General features: G+C 41.2%; 1 protein-coding gene across 5 annotated transcripts in view; it reads left to right on the forward strand.

Annotated features, from left to right (window-relative positions):
• The window catches only part of PATJ (PATJ crumbs cell polarity complex component), a 364334-nt gene extending 340184 nt beyond the window's left edge, over positions 1-24150 (forward strand). For 3 of the 5 annotated variants that reach the window (XM_045477622.1, XM_045477625.1, XM_045477624.1), the window contains 3 exons: positions 13999-14105; positions 17503-17644; positions 22177-24150. In XM_045477622.1, coding sequence (XP_045333578.1) covers positions 13999-14105; positions 17503-17644; positions 22177-22323 — 396 coding nt within the window. In that variant the 3' untranslated portion in view covers positions 22324-24150. The remainder of the gene's footprint in view (positions 1-13998; positions 14106-17502; positions 17645-22176) is intronic. The other 2 variants (XM_045477623.1, XM_045477626.1) reach the window with 2 other exon arrangements.
• Positions 24151-25842: the final 1692 nt, after the last annotated feature.

Here is a 25842-nt window from a genome sequence, read left to right on the forward strand (position 1 = left end):
TCTCTCTCAAAATATAAACATTTTTTTTTTTTTTAATACTGTCAGTAGTTTCAAGGGAGTTTATGTGATAGGCAACATACTACTCAGTGATCTGGGTCCCTGAGTTTCTACTGAACACAAATCAAAACACTATGGGCACTGGCTGTCAAGTGAGCTTGCCCTCTACTCCTTGTCCTCACTTTCAGTGGAAGTTAGGCTGTCGTGTCACCTTCCTCCTTCTACCCACCTCCGTCATGGTCACAGCCTGCACACTCTTGCTCTTCCTTCGAGTTATGCTGACCCCTAGAGGCCTACAAGTGCAACTCCTCCATCTCAGACTGGGGTCCGCTCGTCACACAGAATTTTAAAAGGAAGTTATTTCAAATAATAACTACGTCAAGACAAAAAAAAAAAAAAAAAAGTCTCCCTTAGCAAAACCCGGTATTATCAATATTTCCATACATTGACATAATTTGTTCAGCTCTACCTTCTTCACAAAGAAATGAGAAGACACGGTGCAAAATTGTAACATTAACTGTAAAAGTAACTTAAATGAAAATGAACTCAAGCTCTCCCATGCAGAATTAACACTTCACTCTGCCAAATTACCCCTATTAACACACCTTTGAGGGAGTTCCTCATTTTTCCTATTTCTGTACTTTAAGAAAATGACATTTGGTTTTAAAATGTTCTCTTGCATTAATCACATTAGTTGGTAGTGTTATTTTCTACCATGTGCTATTAAAAGCTTAATGGAATCCTTTGGGATTTTTACAGTTATAATCTACACAGTTATGGGTATGGAACATATGTGCTGCCAAAGGCATTAGACACAAAATCCAGAAAATTCTTATGTCCTGCATCAAATGCCTTACAGTTACATAGTGTACTTGCCTTAATTAAAACAATGTGCGTATAGTACCAGCAATATAGTTATTACAGCTGACTTGGCACTAGGTAACTATTTTTATCATCAGGTGAGCCAGCCCATTGGCAGAAGAGTAGGGAAGGTCAGGTAATTGTGTCTGATGATGTGGAAAAGACTTACTGTCGGTGTATCATGCAAAGCAGTCAGCAACTGCTGGTTGCACAGGAAAGATTAAGGTCAGCAGACTGCAGGGTAGAGAAGGGGAAAGAGTGGAAGAGATGACCAACACTTCCAGAAGCTTCTCTCTACAGCATAAATTGCTATCTCTGGGTGTAATAAGGACGTAGACATTTCTGCCCTTAAAGTCTGATGATTTCTTATTATCAGTCATAGATTGGTCAGTGGAGATTGATGTGGCTACGAGGGGTCAATTATATTTGCTTTTGTAGTCTGAGAGCTTGTCTGGTTAAGCTCTTTTGTCTGTGGAATGACCATAAAGCCTTTTTTGGACAAAATCAGATAACCCAGACTCTCTGCCAGGAAACATATATGTATCTTTCTTTGAGACCACAGAAGATAAAAAGAGCATATCAGGGACTTTTATCACTTAAGGAACTTGTGAGGCTTCTTCTGGGTCCTTTAAGATATTTTACAAATATTTGAGAGTGTAGCAGAATGAGTGGATTGAGGTAACACTAACTAAACTAGAGGATGCGGGAGGAGTATGCTGGGAGAAGAGAGAACATTTGTAGTTTGAGACGTCCAAGTGGAGATGGCCAACAGGCAGAGGAAATACGGGCCAATGTTCAGGGAGACGTCATTGCTGGGAACTGGATAAATAAAGCCATCTGAGGCTTTTCAGCCATCCCCACTGCCTGGCACATTACATACATCATAGATATTGGCTGAATAAGTGAATGAAAACAGTGGTGACAAGACAGGACAAAGGCTTAGAGTCAACAGCAAGTATAGAAGGCAGGAGAAGAGAGTCTGAAATCAGGGAGATTCATTGAGGGTCTGTCTACAAAGTAGTTTGGGAAGTAGTCCTTTGAGGACATTCTCCAGAACACAAGATAATTGCTTAAGAGGGCCCAACTGCTGGTTGGGAGAAAGAAAGAGAGAGAGAGAGAGATGTCATATTTATTAATATAGAGAAAACAGGGGTGCCTGGGTGGCTTAGTGGGTTAAGCATCTGACTCTTGATTTCAGCTCAGGTCATGATCTCATGGTTTGTGAGTTCAAGCCCTGCATCAGGCTCTGTGCTGACAATGCAGAGCCTGCTTGGTACTCTCTCTCTCTCTCTTTCTCTTTCTCTTTCTCTTTCTCTTTCTCTTTCTCTTTCTCTTTCTCTCTTTCTCTTTCTCTCTCTCTCTCTCTCTCTCTCTCTCTCTCTCTCTCTCTCCCTTCCTCTGCCCCTACCCCAATCAGGATCTCTCTCTCTCAAAATAAGTAAATAAACTTTAAAAAAAAGTTATAATTAAAAAAAAATAGAAAACAGTGGCTTCTTTTTGAACTCTCAGTTGAAAATGGAAGAGAAAAAGTAAGACATGGGATTAATTCAGGAGATCTAATATCCAACCAATAGGAGTTGCAAAAAGAAAAACAGAAAAATAAGAAAGAAAGAAATCTTAGCTTAAAGTCCATTAAGTAGTAAGCAGGATAAGTATAGTACCTATATACCTTCTAAAACTTTTTTTTTAATGTTTAATTGTTTTTGAGACAGAGAGAGAGCACAAGCAGGGGAGGGCCAGGGAAAGAGAGAGAGACACAGAATCTGAAGCAGGCTCCAGGCTCTGAGCCATCGGCGTGGAGCCCAATGCAGGGCTTAAACCCATAAACCATGAGATCATGACCTGAGTTGAAGCTGGATGCTTAACTGACTGAGCCACCCAGGTGCCCCGCTTCTAAAACTTTCAAAGAGAAAAGTGTAAGCTACTTACAAAAGAACAAGAGATTCAAATGGCACCTCTTTTTCAGCAGTGTGTTTCTGAGAAACTTACTTTAGGATGTACTCCAGCAAAAAAGCAAGTAAGAAAATAAGAAAAGTAAGAAAGAGGGAAGCCCATGGATTCAGTGCTGAAGAACGTGGAAGTCCCAGGACAGCTGTATGGCAGGCACAGAGAACAACTTGCCCAAATTGGAGCAGGGGGAGAAGAGACTGAGATGCCACTGAATCAAAAGGAAGGAAGAGGAACAGATGGATTATCTTATCTGTTTAACTACATTGGAAGTTTGGAATTACTGGGGAAATTTGGGGCTTAATTAGTGATAAATATATAAAAATTAAAGTGAGATCATTATTAACTTTGGAGAAAATAAACTTGCACCAAGAAAAGGAAATGTAATCACAGTACAGTAGCTGACTCAGTATAAACAACATTTACATAAACATTGTAAGTCATAATAATTAATACAACCAAACATCATAATGCATGAAATAATAGTATCTTGGGTATTTGGTATGTATTAGTGGGAAGGAAAATATGACAAGTAAATCTTTAATGTTAAAATGAAAAGAAAAGAGATGGTTGGAAATGATTAGATCCACAGAGGTTTAAGTATATATTTTTTATATGAAATTTATTTTCAGATTGGTTTCCATACAACACCCAGTGCTCATCCCAACAGGTGCCCTCAATACCCATCACCCACCCTCCCCTCCCTCCCACCCCCCATCAACCCTCAGTTTATTCTCAGTTTTTAAGAGTCTCTTATGGTTTGGCTCCCTCCCTCTCTAACTTTTTTTTTTCCTTCCCCTCCCCCATGGTCTTCTGTTAAGTTTCTCAGGGTCCACATAAGAGTGAAAACATATGGTATCTGTCTTTCTCTGTATGACTTATCTCACTTAGCATCACACTCTCCAGTTCCATCCACGTTGCTACAAAAGGCCGTATTTCATTCTTTCTCATTGCCAAATAATATTCCATTGTGTATGTAAACCACAATTTCTTTATCCATTCATCAGTTGCTGGACATTTAGGCTCTTTCCATAATTTGTCTATTGTTGAAAGTGCTGCTATAAACATTGGGGTACAAGTGCCCCTATGCATCAGCATTCCTGTATCCCTTGGGTAAATTCCTAACAGTGCTATTGCTGGATCATAGGGTAGATCTATTTTTAATTTTTTGAGAAACCTCTACACTGTTTTCCAGAGCGGCTACACCAGTTTGCATTCCCACCAACAATGCAAGAGGGTTCCCGTTTCTCCACATCCTCTCCAGCATCTATAATCTCCTGATTTGTTCATTTTAGCCACTCTGACTGGCGTGAGGTGATATCTCAGTGTGGTTTTGATTTGTATTTCCCTGATGAGGAGCGATGTTGAGCATCTTTTCATGTGCCTGTTGGCCATCTGGATGTCTTCTTTAGAGAAGTGTCTATTCATGTTTTCTGCCCATTTCTTCACTGGATTATTTGTTTTTCGGGTGTGGAGTTTGGTGAGTGCTTTATAGATTTTGGATTCTAGCCCTTTGTCTGATATGTCATTTGCAAATATCTTTTCCCATTCTGTTGGTTGCCTTTTAGTTTTGTTGATTATTTCTTTTGCAGTGCAGAAGCTTTTTATCTTCATGAGGTCCCAATAGTTCATTTTTGCTTTTAATTCCCTTGGTTTTGGAGATGTGTCAAGTAAGAAATTGCTGCTGCTGAGGTCAGAGAGGTCTTTTCCTGCTTTCTCCTCTAGGGTTTTGATGGTTTCCTATATCACATTCAGGTTCTTTATCCATTTTGAGTTTATTTTTGTGAATGGTGTAAGAAAGTGGTCTAGTTTCATTCTTCTGCATGTTGCTGTCCCGTTCTCCCGGCACCAGGTTTAAGTATATTTAAAGAGCCACAGGAGGGCACCTGGGTGACTCGGTTGAGCATCCAACATTTGATATCGGCTCAGGTCATGATCCCATGGTTATTAGATTGAGCCCTGTGTTGGGCTCCATGCTGAGCGTACAGCCTGCTTAAGAGTCTCTTTCTAAAATAACTATTAAAAAGATGGGGCACTTGGGTGGCTCAGTTCGTTAAGTGCCCGACTTCGGCTCAGGTCATGATCCCACGACTCATGAGTTCGAGCCCCATGATAGGCTCTGGGCTGACAGCTAGGAGCCTGGAGCCGGCTTCAGTTTCTGTCTCCCTCTCTCTCTCCCCCTCCCCCACTTGTACTCTGTTTCTCTCTCTCAAAAATAAACATTAAAAAAATTTTGAAAAAGAAACACAGGCAACAAGTAGAACTTTAAATAATATAAAAGTGGAAGAGTTTGGCAAGTTAAATTTTCATCTGTTGGAATATTTCATCTGTCAAAATAGGGAGTTGATAAGACATCAATAAGATGATTAATATAGGCTTATAAGCATATTACTTAGCTTGTATATATCTCCAGAATTGAAAAGTTTAGTGTGTCTCTAGAGAGTGAAGAGTGTTAATTTTTTATCATGTGCCATACTATTTAGTTTCTTTTTTTTTTTTTTTTTAATTTTTTTTTCAACGTTTATTTATTTTTGGGACAGAGAGAGACAGAGCATGAACGGGGGAGGGGCAGAGAGAGAGGGAGACACAGAATCAGAAACAGGCTCCAGGCTCTGAGCCATCAGCCCAGAGCCCGACGCGGGGCTCGAACTCACGGACCGCGAGATCGTGACCTGGCTGAAGTCGGACGCTTAACCGACTGCGCCACCCAGGCGCCCCTTTACTATTTAGTTTCTTATCCTGTGCACCCAAGGAGAAATATGCTGGAAAAATAAAATAGAAAAGAGCCAGGAGTCAAGAATACAGGTTCTAGACACTAAAGGAGAAAGGAATTTGAAGAATGGCACACTTACCAATAAAGCAGAAGTAAATAAAACTGGAAAAGTCACTAAACTGGCAGATAAATCACTGGCAATCTTTAAAGAAATTGATTTTCTTTCAGAGTTGGTGGCAAGTCAGTAGAGGGCAAGGGAGTAGTTGGGGGCAAGGGAGATAGAAAAGAGAAGGTAAGGATGATGTTACCTCTGAAAAAGAAGATGAAAAATTTTGCAGTGAAGAGCCACCTGGCTGGCTCAGTCCGTAGAGCAAGAGACTCTTGCTCTCAGGCTTGTAAGTTCTAGCCCTGCGTTGGGTGTAGAGATTACTTAAAATCTTTAAAAGAAAAAAATGTTCTAATGACGATGATCATTGCAGTGATACTGCTGCTAGTTCAGAGACCAGTCTGAGACTCACTGGAGCTGTGCATTATTCAGAGTAAAGCACGTTCTTCTCAATGCCTGGAATATCCATGGCACCCCACCTTCATCCCCTCTTTATAGATCTTGTGAAATCCTTTCTTGAGAAACCAGAAAGTTGGAGAATAGAGAATGCCTGGGGGTCATTCCCCCCGCCCCCCAGAGCATGAATTTATTCAAAATAATGACTGTGCCTCTAGTACCTGGCCCGGCCTAGAGTACATGCCTAGTAAGTGTTGGTCATATTGACTGGGTTGCTGAGCTATGCTGATCAAGTTAAAAGACATGAACTTATAGAGAACTAATCACAGTCCCAATCTGTCCAGAAAAATTCTACTAGAGGAGAAAGATGGATTGGGTTGGGAACGGAAAAGGTGTGTGATAGAGGGTACAGGGCAAGCATCTAAAGGCACCTGTGAGTATCATTAAAGGAATGGTTTGTGAGCGGTTCTTAACCTTGGTTGCACAGTAAAATCACTGATTCCATTACTGGTTCCCGGGTCTACCACGTGAATTCAATTGGTCTGGGATGTGGCATGGAGAGAGGTTGAGGCTTCCCAGGTGTTTCTAATATGTAACCAGCTGACCTATGGAGGGCCTGATGTGACCACGTGATGCCAGGAAGGGGGTGGTAAGCTCCAGGAAAAGGACAAAGAGCTAAAGGTTTGAAAGTTGAAATGAAGACCAGTGGAAATTCTGTAGAACACATAGGCATTAGCGTCAGAGAGTTGTGTGTTTGGGTCCTCCCGCTTAACTCTTGAGTTTTCTCTACATAGGGATCGTAGCTCCTTTCTTCCAACGTTGCCGTGAGGATTAGATGAGGTGTAATGTTTAATAAAAACCGTGGATGCCAATGGTAAGCATTAAATAAGTGGCATTTTATTACTTTCATTATAATAACACAGGCATTAAGTCAGTAGATGCTAACGTCTCTAAAACCCTGGAAACAGAGTGGTTTTCCGTGTGGCACCTGAGGTATGTGCCACTAGATATTGATGTGACCAGAAGTCACTTTGCCCCTTATTTTACTCCAAACTTAAAACATTTGACAGTTCAAACCATTATATTTTTAAAACAGATACATTGAAATCAATATATTCTGATGTCACTGGAATCAGTGTCATTAGATCCTAAATAAAAACTTGAAGCAGATGTGCTTCCTACTTCGTTAATACCCAACATGGAGCCCAGTGCAGGGTTTGAACTCACAACCCTGAGATCAAGACTTGGGCTGAGATCAAGAGTCAGATGTTTAACCGACTGAGCCACCGAGGTGTCCCAAGGCAAGCTTTTCTTGTTCTTCTGTTCTGTGCCCCATCTGAAGATACCAGCTTTCTCAGAGATCACCCTAACTTGATAGCCTTCCTGTCGGTTTTCAGCATATCTACCCTATGGATCTAGGATCCAGGTTGGGTGTGAGTGCCGAGTATGTACGGCAAGATTTGAGTCCTAACAAATCTAAGGGCTAATCTTATTCCTGTACAGTATCAGCGGCCCAGGAAAGTTCTAAGCAAGGAGCTCAAGCTTTTGTACATTGTTATATCCTACTTATCTGGAAAATATTTCAATTTCTCAATTCTCCAAAACAACCCCCCCCCCCGCAAACCTATTTTTAAGGAAAAGTACTCATCCTAGGGTTCATGCAATAAAACTTTGTGCTTTATTACTCAATTAAAAAGTATTAAACATACATCATTCTTTTTTTAACATACATCACTCTAATATAGAAAATACAATTCTGACTGAATTTAGTTTTGCTTTTAACCTAAATTATTAAATGCCACAGAAAGCCAAGGTATGAGAGCATATCAGAGTAAATACCTTCCTACAGTAAAGGGGTTTGAGGAAGAGACAAAATTTAAGAAGGAAATGAATATTGAAGAGGAAACCCTCTTGGAGGAGGAAATACAGTTTGATTAGGAAATCCATTTGGCGGGGGAAACACATTGTGAGGGGCAAGGGCAGTCGGAGGGGGGAACACGTTGTGAGGGGCAAGGGCAGTCGGAGGGGGAAACACATTGTGAGGGGCAAGGGCAGTTGGAGGGGGAAACACATTATGAGGCACAAGGGCAGTCGGAGGGGGAAACATCCTTATTGGTTCTTCCTCTTCCACTGATTGAAAGGTCTCTGCTTTTTCATTAGGCTCAGAGGATAGGGCTTCTTCCCGATTCTTCATTTCACAAGCCTTCCTCTCAGGTAGAGTGACTTCCTCCTCCTCTTTCATTTCACATGACTCCCCCTCCTCAAGTGCAGGGATTTCCTCCTCTTCTTCCATTAGACCAGTGGTCTCCATCTCCTCAGGTAGGCACTTATTAAATGTTTGATCATAACAAGGCTGGGGAAAAGGTGAGGAAATGAAGTACTTTCATTAAACCTGGTGAGAGTTGAAACAACTGCTGCAACCACTTGGCAGCTTCAGAAGACCTATTAAATTTACTCTGTGAATACCCATCACCCAGCAGTTCCATATCTGATTATCTTAAAGGACCACTCAAGATGCATGTAGCAGCACTATGTGCAACAGTAAAGAGGACATAATCTTAAAGGGCCACAGGTTTTGAACCAGGTTAATGGTTTTGAAGGGTGAGTGGGAAGCAAGGAGGACATCTACTACATCTCCAGTCCCCAGGGGATGAGGGATGAGGCAAGAGGTTGCTGATGTGAGGAATGTAAAAAGCCAGACGATAGGGTGGAGATCTTAAGAGTTGGAGCTGGCCCTAGCCAGCTCCAAGGACCCCAGACACCACAGCTCTTGAACCATATATTCAGGTTGTATAGACTTTAATACCTATCGTCTAAGGACCTCAAAGCCTTCATTGCCTTACCCAGGAGACCTATCTTTCCCCTCTCTTCTCTCCACATTGAGCCATGTGTTCATATCTGTCCCCCACACTAGATCACATCAACTGTAAGCCTGTTTGTTGGAGGGAGGGAACACATTTGCTCTTCCTTGGTTTCCTATGCTCCTGGTTCTATCCTCAGAACCTACCACAGAAGTTTGTCCCCAGGAGTTGAAGATTTACTTTAAAAAAAAAATGAGTAAACTTCCCATTAGTCTGTTTGCCTTTGCCCTTCTTCAGAAAGTGTAAATAGACCTTTCCCAGCCTTACCTCCATGCCATTTGGTCCCTGATGTTGATGAGGGAAGAGCACTTCAGAGGCCGTGCTGAACACTCATAGGCCACATCTCCTTGGACTTGTACCCAGCTGAACATACGTACCCTTCCAAGATCAGATTATGGTCTTTCCTAAGTCAGTCCCTGGGAAGACCAATCAACTCTGAGACCACGATGGTTAATGCAAATGCCTTGGGCCTATAAAGTCTTTCTGAGGGTGATGAGTTTATTCTCTCCTTGCCTTCCTACAAAAGACTGCTGTCAGTGAAAATCCTTCACATTTCCCACTAGCTTCTTGGCTTCCACTCCTACAAAATAGGAGCTTGCACAGCTCCAAGGATCCTAGGTAATTCTCTAGGATTTAATATTATCAGTGGCTGGGAGTGGCCTTTTTATTTCAGGGTTGGCATTGAGCAAGAGGCCTTCAGATTTGGAGGGATGTGAGTTTTTCTGTACGATGGTGCTGTTAGAAGTGTTTTTATCTTCTCTAGCTAGATAAAAAAAAAATTAATTTTTACCCAAATAGAACTGTGACTTTGGTTTCACAACTTATACGGTTGATTTCGTGGACTCTTGAAAGGGTATTCTCTTTCTAAAAGTTAAAAAAAACTGTCCTTCTGGAATATCCATGGGCATATGTCTCCCACGCCCTGAGCCCTCTTCATATAGTATCCTGTGAGGGTGAGGACATTTTTCTACCTGTTGCCAAGCACACATCCAGATAATCTGCTCTATTTGCAACTGCTTGTTCACAACTATCTCTCTGCCCCTCTTCCTCCTTGACACCATATCTAGAGTTTACTTAATCATATGCACTGTGAGTCAGATTGCCTGGTGTGAGGGTCCAAGACCATGTTTATACCCTCACACTGCCCAAGATTCTAGAATAAAATGAAATGGAAGTGAATCCAGCTTTCACTCCTTAACTGACCTTGAGAAAGTTACTTAATCTCTCTGCTCCGGGTTCCTCTGCCCAACATATGGAAACAATAGTGGTACCTACCTGAGTCCGTAGGGACTCAGGAGAGTGTTTAGCATAAAGTAAGTGCTCAGTTTATATTCATTAGTTGTGGTGCTGTTATATATTAGACAAATGAGCAAATAAAGGATCAGGTTGCCATCAAAGCTTGGCTTTTGAAGGTACCTTAGAAAAAACAGTATTTGTGGTACCTGACCAGCTCCCTTGGTGGAACATCTGACTCTTGATCTCAGACTCACGAGTTCAAGGTCATGACTTAAAGTCTTTAAGTTGGGCATAAAGCCTACTTAAAAGAAGAAAAAATAGTATTTTACTGACTTTCTTCCTTAGCCCCATAATGGGTGGATTGTTTCACGGTCAATTGAGAGTACAAGTCCAAATTCCCACCAAGTATAGGAATCTCCTTTACTATGTCCCGAATTGATAGATTTTGAACCTCTATTTGAATGCTTGCTTTGGCAAGATGCTCATATCCTAACAAGCTGTGCCATTCCATTCTGTAACTACCTTATTAGATTTTTTTTTTTCCTCTTTAACAGGACCCAAAACCAATCTGCTTGTAACCTCCATCAGCCTCACTCTGTTCCGTGGAAATTCAGAAGATTGAGTCCCATAATCCCTATTCCTTAGGAAGGTTTTGGGTTCATTCACTCCACAAATACTCATTAAACAACTGTTATGTGCCAGGCATGTTAATACTGAGAAGCAGTCCTTATCCTCATGAATCCTGTGATTGAGGGAGAAAGACCTGTTAACAGTCACACAAATATGTCTCATTGCAATTTGTAAGAAAAAATTCTTATGGAGAGGAAAGCAGGAGAAATTAAAACACTGGTGGTAAAGAAGGCTTGTATACGGAAAGTGACTTTTAAGTGAACACCAGGCCAACTGGCTTTTTTTGGTAGGGGAGGGGGAGGGGTGGGGATTCTGGACAGAGAGAACTGGAGCTAATAAAGGAGTGAAAGGAGATAATGGGATTAGAGGAGCAGGACCTCCTAGGGGAGGACCTTTGTGTTTATAATTAGGAAGTCTGGATTTTATTCTGAGTACAAAGAGAGACCACTGGAAGGTTTTAAGCAGGGGAGTGCCATTATCCATTTTATGTTAAAAAAGATAACTGGCTGTTGTATAGAAGAGATTGAAAGAGGATGACTGGGGATGCTGGTTAAAAGGCAGTTGGTGATGATGAATTGATTAGGATGGTCACCACAGAGGTGAAAAGAAAACAGATTTGAGAAGTACTTTAGAGCTAGGATCCAGAGGACTTGGTGGTGGATTGCATATGGCAGGTGAGAGATGGATGTATCAGGTTGATATTCAGAGACAGTACCTGTGTGGTTAGCATCCTGGCATCTTTTCTAGTTGGACAGTCGTCACCAGTCAGAAATCAAGTATTTTCAATATTCCACCTAGTGCATTTCTAATTAGGTAGCCAGAGGTGCCATTTACTAAGAATTTTTCAAATTCATTGAAAAATGGTTATTGGATCAAGAGTTTGAATTTGTGTTAATCATAATAAGCCTTTGAGTTGTTAAAATGCAGATGGTGAATTGGCAAGTGGATATAGCCGACTAGGCTGGGAACTGTCAGCACCTTGTTGCCATTTAAAGCTATGAGAATGTATACATTGTCACCTAGACCCTGAGTGTGCATGTGGGAAGGGGGTACAGGACTGAGCCACAGAGGCCAATAGAACAGCCAAGAGGTAGAAAAGTGGGCCCCAGCAGCATGGGGAAAGCCAGAAAGTGGGTCACAGAAGTTTAGGTCTGGTGGCTGCTGGAATGGAAGTTTAGGGATAGCTGCTGGAATGGAGTAGTTCATGAAGATGGTGTAGGTTAGAATTACAGAGGTCACATGCAGAGACAATTTCTCCAATACACTTGCTGTGGGGAGAGTAAAAAAAAGGGCTGTTGGAAAGTAGAGGGGCTCTTGTGGTCAAGGAGAATCTGTTTCTTCCTCTTTCTCTTATCCTAAATATTTGCCCAGTGCATTCAGACATTCTGTATAGGATGGTATTTCCAGAAGATTCCATAACTTGCACACAGCCATGTTTTCCCCAGAATAGGATACTTCACCAAAATGTGTTCTCACTCTGCCAGGACTGGCCTGTTGCTTTCCTTGTTCTAAAAACTCCATTAACAGATACAGCTAAGTTTAGCAATTTAGGCAGCCATGCCCTCTGTTGGCTTATTCTGAAACTGCAGTCAAATCCAGTTCTTTGATTGCACTCTATTCTTGTGCACTGAGTATTATACCCTAGAAGAAGAACCACTGATCAGAAGCAGGGGTAGCCCAGGAGCTCTTGAGAAAGAAGCTCTGATAACTCATAGAGGTGGAAGACACCTCCAGGCTTAGCACACAAGGCAGGCTTTTCTGATTCCCATTCAACAGATGAGCAAGCTGAAACTCAGGCACAGCACCATTTAAATGACAGAAACTGAACTCATTGAACCTCAGTCCTAGTATGAGCTGTTGGAGCTATACCATATCTCTCTTGAATACTTTTGAATGCTATTTGCAAGATTACAGATACATAAAGTGTTTACATGTCATGTACTATACTTTTGTCTGGAACCATCTAAAAAAATAATAGAGAGTCAGATATTCTTTCTTTCAGTCACCAAATATTAATTGAACATCTATATGCCAGGTACTGTTGAACATAATGAGTATACAGTAGTGAATGAAACGGACAGGCTTCCTGCTCTCATACTCTCATATGACGTGACAGGGAATAAATAAATAAGGTTAAAAAAATATATAGTTTATCAGAGAGTATTATTGTCTTTGCATGTGACCTCTGTTTTGTTCTTCAAAACAAAAGAATCAGAAAGCAAAGGAGGGTATGAAATGTTGGGCTGGGTGTTGGTGTAGAAATTTTAGTTACAGTCTCCAAGGTCCTGAGGGAAGTGAAGGAGCTAGCCATGCAGACACTGAACGCAGAATGTTCCACTTGCCAAGCGCTGAGGTGGAGATGCCTCTGGCACGTTAGAGGAACAGCACGGAGGCCAGTGTGGCTGGAACCCAGTGAATGCCGAGGAAAATGTTAACAGCTGAAGGCAGAGACATAACTGGGTAGGTCACCTGCAGATGACCTTGTAGATCATAGTAAGGACTTGAGCTTGTGATCCTAGGGAGTTGGGTTTCCCCTGCTTTAAGTTTTAAGCAGAGTGAAATAATCTGCTGTGTTTAACAGGACCATTCTAGCTGCTACGGACTGAGTGGGGGAGGGGCTGAAGCAAGGACACAAGCAAGGGGGCTTTTGTAAAACTCCAGGCAAGAGATGATTCTGTAGAAAGACCAACAGCACTTTATGAGGACTGAACGCAGGTTGTGAGGGAAAGAGTAGTCAAGGATGATACCAAGGCATTTGCTGAAACTGACAGAATGAAGTGGCCATTACCTGAGATGAGGAGGGTTATGGGAAATAAAGGTCGGTGTTGGACATCCCACTAATTGGTGATTGGACATATAAATCTAGAGGTAAGAGGTGGTGCTGCAGATGCAGGAATTATCATTACGTAGATGGTATTTAAGTTATCAAGTGGGATGAGATGAGATAAGAGGCGATAACTAAGGGGATGTTTAGATGGGAGAGATAAGAAATTTAAGGACTGAGCCCTGTGGCACTCTAATAGAGGCTTAGGATGTGTGAAGGAACGGCCGGCAGGTAGAAAGGAAACCAGTAAAGTATGGTGTTATGGAAGCCAAATGAAGAAAATCATTTGAGAGAATAATCCATTTGTGTCAAATGCTGCAGATAGTCTGAATAACATGAGGATGAGAACCAACCATTGAATATGGTATGGTTTCTCCAATTCTCTCCTGATTTACAGTGGATTTTCTTGTTCTGATTTTTCCCGCAGGTTGTAGCAGATACCAATATAAGTGCCATAGCAACTCAGCTTGAAAACATGTCTGCGAGCTACCATCTTGGTTCTCCCACGGCTGAACACCATCCAGAAGACACTGAGTGAGTATTCTAGATGCAGAGTGCCTATTACATGTGTGGGCAAGGCTCAGTGAGACCTTTTCCAGAATCTAGAGTGCTCTCTAAGGAAGAGGAGGGGGGGAAGTACATATTACCTTTTCTAACTCCTAGAGAATCTCCAGAAACACACCAAGGTTTCCTGATATCTCACCAGGCTTTGCTTCACATAGGACTTCTTAACAGACTGCTGTCATGGGGCCTGCACACACACTGTATCTGATCACTTTGACATGGTGCCTTCTTCCCTAAGAAATCCCATATTTACAACCTGGGTGCACCCTGCTTTATTATGCAAAAAAACTATGTTTTCTAAGCTAAAATCTTGTTCTGAGATTAAATCTTACTGTTACAACTCCTGGCATTCTTCATTAAAACCAGTCATTGCGGTTAAAATTGTTCGTTAAAGCAGTGTTTCTCAAACTAGAATGTGCGTATTAAATACCTAAGGAGCATATTTAAAAATGCTAATTTCTCTGACCCCATTCTCAGAGATTCTGACTAGGTGGGCTACAGTGGGTTCCCCAGCGCACTTTTGCTACCCATAGGCCGAGGATCCATACTTGGAGAAATGTCGCCTGAAGTTAATGCTCTCGGTACTGCCAGTGCCTGGTCACCGGTATGTGCTCAGTAAATGCTTGTTGACTGATCTGAATGGTTCATTAGAAAGACCTGATGATCACCACCATTTCCAACTTTTTCCTGGTAGTTCACAGCTTACGTGACATCTTTGAGATTGTTTTTCTTAAGGAAAGGATATTAATCTTAACTCATTTTACTTTTTTCTTATGAAAGTAATAAATGCATGCTATTAAAATGTGACAAATACACAAAATTAGCACATTTTTAAGTTATAATGGCCCTTTCCAAAAAAAAATCAGGGCCCTTATAGGAAGAGTAGTTAGTGCATTTTTAGCATCATTTGATGTCCCTATGGAAGTACAGAGATGCCCTTATAATCTTGGTTCCTTTGGTATAATTTCACAGCTCCTGGCAAGTTGGGAACCACTAGCATAAAAGAACTTTTTTTCTTTTTTTTAATGTTTACTTTTGAGAGAAAGAGAGGCAGAGCACGAGCAGGGGAGCAGCAGAGAGGGAGACACAGCATCTGAAGCAGGCTCCAGGCTCTGAGCTGTCAGCACAGAGCCCGATGTGGGGCTCGAACCCACAAACTGCAAGATCATGACCTGAGCCAAACTTGGACACTTAGCCGACTGAGCCACCCAGGGGCCCCTAGCATAAAAGAATTTATAAATTACTTATAATCCAACCACTGTTAACATTTGGAGATTTTTTTTATTAGTCTTCTATATGAAAGTAAATTAAAACTAATTGAAAATGTGAGATAAATGGAGGCAAACTCCATCTGATGAGTGGAACTGCATTCCTCCCTCTCCCCCTGAAAACAGGTCTCTAATAGTGAAGAAGCACAATTAGAAGGTCTCTAATGATTTGGTGGCTCCCAGGGCCCAGCTCTAAAACAATACTTTGGACATCTAGATTCCCATTTCAATATGCTTAGAAATGGGCGGCTGTGTTTGCAAGAGGTAACATGAATCAAATTCACATCTGGCCAGTGGGCCATTACTAAGAATGCTTACAAGGCCCCAAAGTCATGAAATGTAGAGCCTTACTCATGACGTCATTACCATTTGGCCCTAGGCGATAATTTATCATCAATTCAGCAGATATTTATTGAGCACCTGCCTAAGGTCAGACACTGTCCTGGATGGGGTTTGGGAGATTCAAACTTTGAAACATAAGTGAAGGCATTGCCCTAGTCCTCAAGGAACTGCCAGAGAATTGGAAAACCAGGCCTCTGAATCCATGTTTGTAAGAATTGATAAGCATAGGGGAGCTGAGTTCCATGGGAGAGATAAGTAAGCACAGGGTCCTGTGAAACCATGACAGGGTGGCACAGCTCAATTAGGGGGTACACTTGGACACACTGATGCTTCAGCTTAGTTTTGAAAGAATTGGAATAAGCAGGAGTGGCATTCAAAACAGTTAGCACTTTATATGGCATGGACATTCAGCAATTACTAGGGGTTGCCTGCTGGAAACAACCAGTAAGTACATCAATAAACACCCCTATCGGTGTGAACCAGCTGAAAATCAACCCTAAGAAAAGCCAGGCAAAATTGAGGCGGGAGAGAGGGAAGAATAGTTAGACAGAATAGCATATTCAAAGGTTGCTTATATCCCAGTTTTGCAAAATTCTCTAAATACACGAGTGGCTGAGTTTGTATCACGTGGCTCTGTGTCCCACACACACATGCTGCCACAAAACAGGTGAGGCTGCCACTATACAAAAATGAACCTCCTACAAATAAGATGGCAGGGTCTGGGGTACCGGAGTTCCTTCAGGTTTCTACCCTTTGGGCAAGGGCATTTGGGAAGAAGAAATTGGCATTAGATAAGCTTAAACTACTTGAGCCCACGTAGATAATTTAATTTTTAGCCATGTTGTTTCTAAGAGAGAAGACTTCCACACTGGACGAAACTTTGAAAATCTAAATTACCCATTTGAAACAGATTGCCCTTACCCATTTTGCTTCTCCTTGGCTTCTTTCTTCTCTCCTGGACTCCACTTCTCATGTACATGGTCATGATCCTGAGTTGGTGACCATACTGCTGGGAATACTCAGATGACAGAGACGTGAGGAGTTCATGGTCTGGTGGAAGAGAAAGATAGATGGCTAAGCGATCATGCCATCTTATGACAAGTGCTATACTAGAAATCTGGACCAAGTGCACAGGGAGCACAGAGGAGGATTGGCTAATTCTTCCAAGGGAGTCAGGAAAGCATCACACTGGAGATGGGCTTTGAAGAAGGAGTTCCCACCCCGGTTCCCTAGGTGGAAGTGGTAGGTGAGGTGTGGTGAGGCTATTCAGGGAGAAAAGGAGCGGCAGTTGACTGAGCCATTGGGCTGCCATCACCTGTTCTGGAGAGAAGCCCACCTGTAGACTGGTGGTCTGCCACTAAGCAAAGGTGATACCCCACCTCTCTGTCCCCATGCACATTCTTCAAGGATATGGAGACCATTTCATTCAGCTTTAAACAGTAAGCACAGTAAGCGTAAAAGTTAAAAGCCAAGCATACAGACCGCTGCTTTAACAACCTCGGCATCCTGACTTTCTTTTTCACTAAAAAACAGTGACTTTTATGAAAGAGAACACCCCTTAAGACATCAAGTCATTAAGACATCGGCCATTAGTCCTGCATGACACAGGAAATGTAAAAATCAGTTTCTGATTGCTCTCTGAGAGTTTGATTTGATAAACCGGCCTTCATAGTTTCGCAGTATGAAAGTCTCTCTCAAATCTGTGTTCTTCCATTAAAATGAAATTCCCTCTCAATATCTATTCTTGAATTAAACAGCGTGCATTGTGTTTTCAGAACACCTCCACCTAAGATTATTACTTTGGAGAAAGGCTCTGAAGGATTGGGGTTTAGTATTGTAGGGGGTTATGGAAGTCCCCATGGAGACCTGCCAATTTATGTCAAGACTATATTTGCAAAGGTATTTTTTTCCTTTTTACTGTACTTTTTTTTTTTTTTAACCTAGGTGAGATTTTTTTTTAAGTGCTTTGCTTTGCTTACTTTTAGCTATACCTGGGTGTGTGCTTGTATGCTCATTGCATTTTCACCTTGTGTAGGACATTCCCACAGCAGACTAGTGAAAAAAAAAAAATCTACAAAAGTCGATTTTACAGATTGTCTTCTTTCAACAACACAACATAAGGAGCAGTGCAGGGCTCTTTGGAAGCTGGCCTTGGAAGTGTTATTCCAGGCTAGAACAAAAGTTTGGCTTTCTCCTTCAAGAAAAGATGACCGCACAGGGCCGTGGCAGAAAGCTCTGCACAAGCCTCGGGTCAGTGCAGCATTAATGGCCGTACATCACCAGAAATCTCAGGACCCTTTACCTTAAGTTGCTGTCTCTCTCTTCCAGCCCTCTGCTGAGTACTTGCACGATCAGCCCACTAAATTAGACTCCAGCTGGATAATAGTGTTTTTCAGGAATTAAATATTCCAATACATCCTACTTGATACATAGGTCATGGTGTCCATTCCAACTGCTGCCTCTAGATGGCTCTTAGATAAGTTACTTTTAACTTTATTGTGACTTTTAAAGTTGGAATTCAATTTTATTGTCAATTCTGAAGATCTTGGAAAAGGACTTAGTATTAATAGTACAATTTTACTCTTCATTGGTTTTATGACAGTCTTTTTTTATTAATTGATCCGATGGCCTCCTACTGCTCTTTCCTAAAGAAATAAAGGTCTTTAAGAGAATAAATAAGGTAGATTCTCTTTCTAGAAAGCTATACTCTACACTAAATAACAAGTTTACTTTTACCTGTGCGGCTCTTAGCACCTGTTAATTGAGCCTAACCATGACCTGACATAATCCTTAAGTCATTTGGCATTTCCTTTTGGAACACATTAGGTAGCTGCAGATTTACCCACCTGTTTCCAATTTGCTAGGGTGCCTATTAAGGAGACATGTTATTCCCAAACACACACATCTGTTGACCTGGTGATGGGCAAAAGGGAAGAGGGAAAGCAGATCAGAAACATTCTGGATAGTGGTGCTGCCCCAGTCTAATAATTCCCAAGGTGGTAAGCCACTGAGAGACCCTCCTTTTCCTAAGGCAACACCGTAAGTAATTGTGATAATTATTCTTTGGGTGCATTATTATATTTTGCTTTTATTTTTTTAAGTTTATTTATTTTTGCGAGAGAGCACGGGGGAGGGACAGAGAGAGAGGGAGAGAGAGAATCCCAAGCAGGCTCCATACCGCCAGCACAGAACCCAATGCAGGGCTCGAACTCACAAAACCGTGAGATCACAACCTGAGCCAAAACCAAGAGTTGGACACCTAACAGAGCCACCCAGGCGCCCCTATACTCTGCTTTTAAAAGAGCCACTATATAGATAAGAATAGTGTAAAACACAATCTACTTCCCCGCCTTTGCCTCTCTGTAAAGCCCTTCCAGAATGTTTAATTCCCTGTTCACTTCGTAACTGTAGGTAGATCAGAGGACTGGTTAGCTTCTCAGGTCTTTTGACCTGCAGTCCAGAGTTAGAAGGCCACACCAGCCACGCCCATCTAGACAACTCCTAGGTAGTGAGCCAGGGCCAGGCACCTTTTGTCAGGTCACCAGAACATACAGTGGAGGATGAAATGGCTGTGCATTGCTGGTGGGTTTTTGAAAAGAAACTACCATCAAATCACAGTGGGACAAAGCAGTGGGGGATAATGAATGTGCTGCAGCTCCCACAGAATCTCTTTTCAAAGACCCTCACTGAAGATGCCATTTAGAAACCAGCTATGCAAGTAGTAACATAGTAGGAAATATTGAACATCCCTGGTATGTTTTATTTTTAAGGAATAGACCCTTGTTTGTAAAGTAAGGCACAGCTAAATCTGAGAAGCCCAATTAAAAAAAGAAAAAGTTCTAAAGCCTTAGCTAATGGCCTACTTAGTTCAGTCTCAATAAAAGAATATTCTAGTGCAAACAATTATTAGTTCCATAGAGTTTATTATAATTCAATCTCATTTGATGGCTTTTTCTTTTTTCATTTGTTAGAGTGAAACCAGTATATCCAAATTTAAAAGTTTTCTTTAGACAATCAGTAAACCAAAATCTGGCAAAAGAGTTTTTCTCTCTTTTTTTTTTAATTTATTTTGAGAGAGAAAACCAGCAGGGGAGGCGCAGAGAGAGAGAATCCCAAGCAGGCCACACTGCCAGCTCAGAGTCCGACACGGATCTCAATCCCACGAACCATGAGATCGTGATCTGAGCCAATCAAGAGTCAGACACTTAACTGACTGAGCCACCCCGGCGCCCCAATTTTTTTTTTTTAATTTTTTTTTTTTAATGTTTAGTCATTTTTGAGAGAGAGAGACAGAGCATGAACGGGGGAGGGTCAGAGAGAGGGAGACACAGAATCCGAAGCAGGCTCCAGGCTCCGTCCAAGCTGTCAGCACAGAGCCTGATGCGGGGCGCGAACTCACAAACCACGAGATCATGACCCGAGCTGAAGTCGGATGCTTACCGACTGAGCCACCCAGGCGCCCCAAGTTTTTTCTTTTTTTTAAATGTTGAAGTCCATCATAAAAATGAATTTTGATGCTAAGCTAAACATTTCCCCCATAGGAATCTGGAAGCTATAGAAACGATAGCTGTATGTTTTCCCTGTTTTTCAACAATAAACATATATTCTTAAAAATGTTTGTCTTCTCAAGTTTCTGAATCTCGGATGCCCACAGGGCGTGAGTTTTTATGTGACCTTGTTAGTGTCCCTAAGCTTCTTTTAATACTTCTCTTGCTCAACTAAGAAATAAATTTGGGAGTTTCCTGGGTAGCTCAGTCAGTTGAGGGTCTGACTCGACTTTGGCTTAGGTCATGATCTCATAGTTCATGGGTTCAAGCCCCAAATCAGGCTCTGTGCTGACAGCTCAGAGCCTGGAGCCTACTTCAAATGCTGTCTTCCTCTCTGTCTGCCCCTCCCCCACTTGTGCAAGTACACTTGATCGCTCTCTCTCAAAAATGAATAAACATTAAAAAATTTTTGTTAAAGAATGTACAAATCGCAGAACGTTGAAATGTCATCCTGTTTTGCATTACTGAAAATGAAAACTTGAAAAACTTAACATGCTTTAAAAAAAAAATTACACAGATATCTGAGGTTTCCTAAAGCCCTCAAATCTTAGCCTGTAACATTTAATAAAATCAAGTTTGCTAAGTAATTCTGATTTTATCCACAAGTTGTTTAATCTTGTCTGTGTTGCAGTTAACACACTTTCGTAAAAGAAAAAAAAAAAAAAAAAGATTTGAATGAAGTTACAATTTATTTAATTTTGGTATTTCCCCCCAGTACAGACATGGTTTTGAATATTCTTTATTATACCTTTACCAGAATTCCACCCTTTCCACGGTTTTGACAGTCTAGATAATTCACCCATCACCTCAGGACCTCCATGCTGCGGGTAGACACCAGTCTCTGAAGCATTAGTTAGTGCCTCTTAGTTTGGCTTCTGAGTGAGTCAGGACAGGGGTGCCTGTGGGCCTTAATTATTTTCCCCAGCACTTCAACACCATTTAGAGGATTCTTCCAGCACTAATGTTTTAAGGGATTTTCGCAGTTACCCCAACAGAAGGAGAAAGCCTCCTACAAATCTGTTCCTAGGTTTTTTCTTTCCTTACCCATCCAAAGTATTTCTAGTAATATCATGGTATTTTTAGGTACTTGGCTTTAGAATTTAAAAAAGCCCAAGTTTCACTTGCTTTGTGCAATTTTGAGGAGCCATGCATGACTGAATGTATAATGAAAATAGTCATTTAGAACCCTAAATGATCAAAGATAAGCTGAAGCTTTTGAATATGATATTGCAAAACTTCAGAGATGCTACACTTTGTGTATTTATATATAGAACAGCTTTATTGAGATAGAATTCACATACTATACAATTCACCCCATCTAGAGGCTACATCTTTTTTTTATTTGTTTGAGTAATCCCTACACCCAACACGGGGCTCAAACTCACAAACCCGAGATCAAGAGTCTCATGCTCTTCTGACTGAGCCAGCAGACGCCCCAAGGCTACACTCATTTTTGACCAATCACTGCAGGGAAGATACCTTAATAATGCAACGGGAACCCTATATCATGATGGTGCTGGCAATAAGACTTAACACCAGATTCAGTTCTGCCTTTGTCAGTATATTAGGTATTCATGAATATGACATTCAAATTCCATTCAGTATGGAATATTGAAATAAGGTCCTACTCGTATTAAAAGAAATGTGAATGTCAGTACATTTCTACTAGTATGTTATTTAAACAGTGCATAATTATGGTTACTATTCAACCATTATTCAAATAACACATCCTACATTCTTAATTTTCTTAGTTTAAAAACATTACCTAGAAATAACTTTAACTGGTAGTTTTTAAAGTTACTCTTTTGATAAACACACCCTAATATTAATATCATTTGTTAACTGCGTGGTCCTGGATTAAACTGGAATGTTTCTTGTTTGTAGGGAGCAGCTGCAGATGACGGCCGGTTGAAGCGAGGCGATCAGATTTTAGCCGTTAATGGCGAGACCCTGGAAGGTGTCACTCATGAGCAAGCTGTGGCCATTCTAAAACACCAGAAAGGGACTGTAACCTTAACTGTGCTGTCATGAGCCTCGGGTCCTAATCTCAAGATAGGTATTGTAGAATACCCATAGGAAGATGAAGCCCTGAGAGAGGATGAAAAGCAGCCTCCACTAGAATCCGCTTTCATTTCCCATCTCACCCTCTCTGCTCAGGAGAGGAAGCTAGATTTCGTGTGAAGTTCCCAAATCAACCGTCACCTCTTGGTGGGGTTAATTTCCAAAACTCGAATGAGTCTTCTCTGATATGCATCTAACATCCATGTTTATCTTCTAGTAGTAGCTGGTTCTGATTATATTTGCTGAAACCTAAGTTAACAACCCCTCATTTCTTGTGCCCTTCTCTGCCCATTCCTCCTCACTCAGAGGCTTAACAGCAAGCTCACTTGGCATCTGATGAACAGAAACAAACATTAAGCAACTTGTCATCTCACTCATGATTTACATATGCTAATTGTCTCTTCAAGTATGGCAGAAAACATTAGTAGTATAATTAACTTACCATTGATCCCCGTGATAAAATACCCAGTTCTCCTATGGGAAATTACTGTGCTCTTTTCTGCACGACTTATAGTCAAGTAAGTCTCAAATTCGTTTCCCTGGCGGATCTTTATAAACTAGTCATTGGTGATTATGATGAATCAATATGCACACTGTAATGTGAAAACTCTGGAAGGCTTTCTAATTGTTTTCTTAGCTAAATAAATGTATACCACTGAGAAAAAGCACCTTATTCTCAGCAGGGAAAATTAGCATCCATGTTCTGAATTCTAACCATGCTAAATTACCTTCAAGTCCAGGAAGTTCATCTGGAGTTAATGGCATCTCAGTAGGCAGGCATCATTCCCACCCTTCAGTCTTCAGAAGACGAGGTGGAAGCCTGACAACCACACTGTAGAGATCGTAAGTCAGATGTGGCCTGGGTGGCCTTGGACTTGTGCAAAGTAGAGTGACAAATTTGAGTATCCTTCCCCTTGGCTCCATACCGGTCAAGCTAGCAGTACAATCTGTAGGAACATAGGGATAGAGCAACATGCTTAGCCGCAAAGTGACGGTGGAAATGAACTCAGCCTGAAAATCAGTGATGGGTACTTGGCTAATGTTTCCTGATCGTCAGGAAGCCCCCCATCTGCCGAAGTTTTACATGCTAACAAAGCAACTACAGCAGAAAATACAAAAATACCTTTAAAGTTGAATAGGGGCATTCTTATGTAGGTATTCACAGGAAAATGGGGGAGCTGCTTATCAGTGAATAGTTTAGGTTCTTCTGTAAAAAATGTACCATAAAAGAGGGGTACCAGGATCAGTAATTGAAGTATTGTAGCATCTTTGAACTAAAACACTATGCTGCAAATGGTCCACAGTAATTGTCAACATGTAATGGGCTCTAATTTAAAATGTTATTTAATAATTACAGATTTTAATTGAGACTTATCTTTGAGTAGATGTAATCACAAAGTGCATTAACTCTTGTTGGAATATTTTGTGGCTATTCCAAAGTATAGAGTGCCTAAATCTTATGTTGAAAATGTCTTCCATGACTGGCATTGAGTTTTCTGAAGTTACATATGGCTTGTGGAATTTCTAATGTATCCAAGATGTGCAGTGTTATGAGGATCTTGTCTTTCAGTGCACAGGAAGCTATAGGCCTCAGAAGTTCTATGCTAATTGTACCTGTAAGAACCCCTGAGGCAGCCAAGAAGAAATGAAGCCCAAATAAAACTTGAAAATGCACCTTAAAATAAAAAGTACGTGTGTGCATACACACACCCACACATAAGACTTCGTGGAATACTTTTGAAATGTGATTCTGCTTGATTTTGATGGAATGGCCGTTAAATATACATTTTGAAATAATATACTGTTGTTGTGTCTCACACATAATCCTCTTAGGTCATGCCATTAGAAGTCTATTGATACAAGAATTGTGCTCTATATTCCTTACTGCAGTAAATTGACCAAAATTCTCATAACTGGTTCCGTCTCTAAGTAATTGCCTTGCCAAAAATGCTTCTTTGCATCAGAACTTACTGACAAGCCAAGAGGCCACGAAGATGGGAATGTTTTGAAGAAAGTGGTTCTGTCATAGTACATATATTGTTTTGTCCTCATCATTTGGGAAATCTAAGTATAGTAATTGGGGTTCTAGCATGAGAGGGAAGTAAATCAGGAAACATGAAACTGCTGAATGTATGTGTAAGTTGTTTCCAAAGATTATAAATAAGTATAGTTGCCTAAAGAGCAAATAGAGTCTTATTATATATGAAAAAGTGCAATTTGTGCATCTGATTTGGCTTTTTCTTCAGCCTCTTTGTTCCCAAAGGGCGGGGCGTGGCCGTGGCCGGGGGGAATCCAACTTTTCACAAAGTTTTCCAGTACTATTAAAATCTGGGATCCATTGGGGCGCCTGGGTGGCGCAGTCAGTTAAGCGTCCGACTTCAGCCAGGTCACGATCTCGCGGCCCATGAGTTCGAGCCCCGCGTCAGGCTCTGGGCTGATGGCTCAGAGCCTGGAGCCTGTTTCCGATTCTGTGTCTCCCTCTTTCTCTGCCCCTCCCCCATTCATGCTCTGTCTCTCTCTGTCCCAAAAATAAATAAACGTTGGAAAAAAAAATTAAAAAAAAAAAAAAATCTGGAATCCATTAATAGCTATCTCATGGCAAGTATGTTGCCAGGTGTTAGAATAGGTGTTCTCTCCCCTACCCCATCTCTCTCTCTCTCTCTCTCTCTCTCTCTCTATATATATATATATATATATATATATTTTTTTTTTTTTTTTTTTTTTTTTAAGTAGCCTTCATGCCCAGCATGGAGCCCAACATGGGGCTTGAACTCACAACCCTGAGATCAAGACCTGAGCTGAGATCAAGAGTAAGATGTTTAGGGGCACCTGGGTGGCTCAGTTGAGCATCAGACTCTTTGTTTTGGCTCAGGTTGTGATCTCATGGTTCATGGTTTTCAGGGTTTGAGCCCCCCATCAGGCTCTGTGCTGAAAGCAAGGAGCCTGCCTGGGATTCTGTCTCCCTCTCTCTGCCCCTCCCCTGCTCACTCACTCGCTCTCTCAAAAATAAATAAACACTAAAAATGTTTTTTAAAAGTCAGATGTTTAACCAACTGAGCCAGCCAGGCACTCCTAAAATAGATGCTTTATAAAAGAGCCAGTATGATAATCCAGAGGGCAAGTCCTGGCATCCTCTTGAGTTTGAATCCTGACTCACTAGCTTTGTGACGTTGTCCAAGCTATTTAATTACCCCTTGCTTTAGTTTCTCCAGTTAGAAAGGGGTGGAGATGGGAAGTTTCTAAGTACTATAATGAGTAAAGTCCAAGTCTAGACCGTAGTAGAGGTGCCTGGCTCATAGTTAAGTATTACATAAACATTAGCAATAAACCTCTTTTCCTATATATGGAAGTGGCCTGAAATTATACGTGTATGCTGATGATTTGATTTCAATCATTGACCTTTAAAAAACATATTTCTGATGGTGGCTTAGTTCAGAACTTTTGCCCAAATCAGTTAGCGACATGTGTCACTGATTCTAATGGTGTGAG

The sequence above is a fragment of the Leopardus geoffroyi genome, chromosome C1, assembly GCF_018350155.1.
Source record: "Leopardus geoffroyi isolate Oge1 chromosome C1, O.geoffroyi_Oge1_pat1.0, whole genome shotgun sequence".
NCBI classification, from domain to species: Eukaryota; Metazoa; Chordata; class Mammalia; order Carnivora; family Felidae; genus Leopardus; species Leopardus geoffroyi.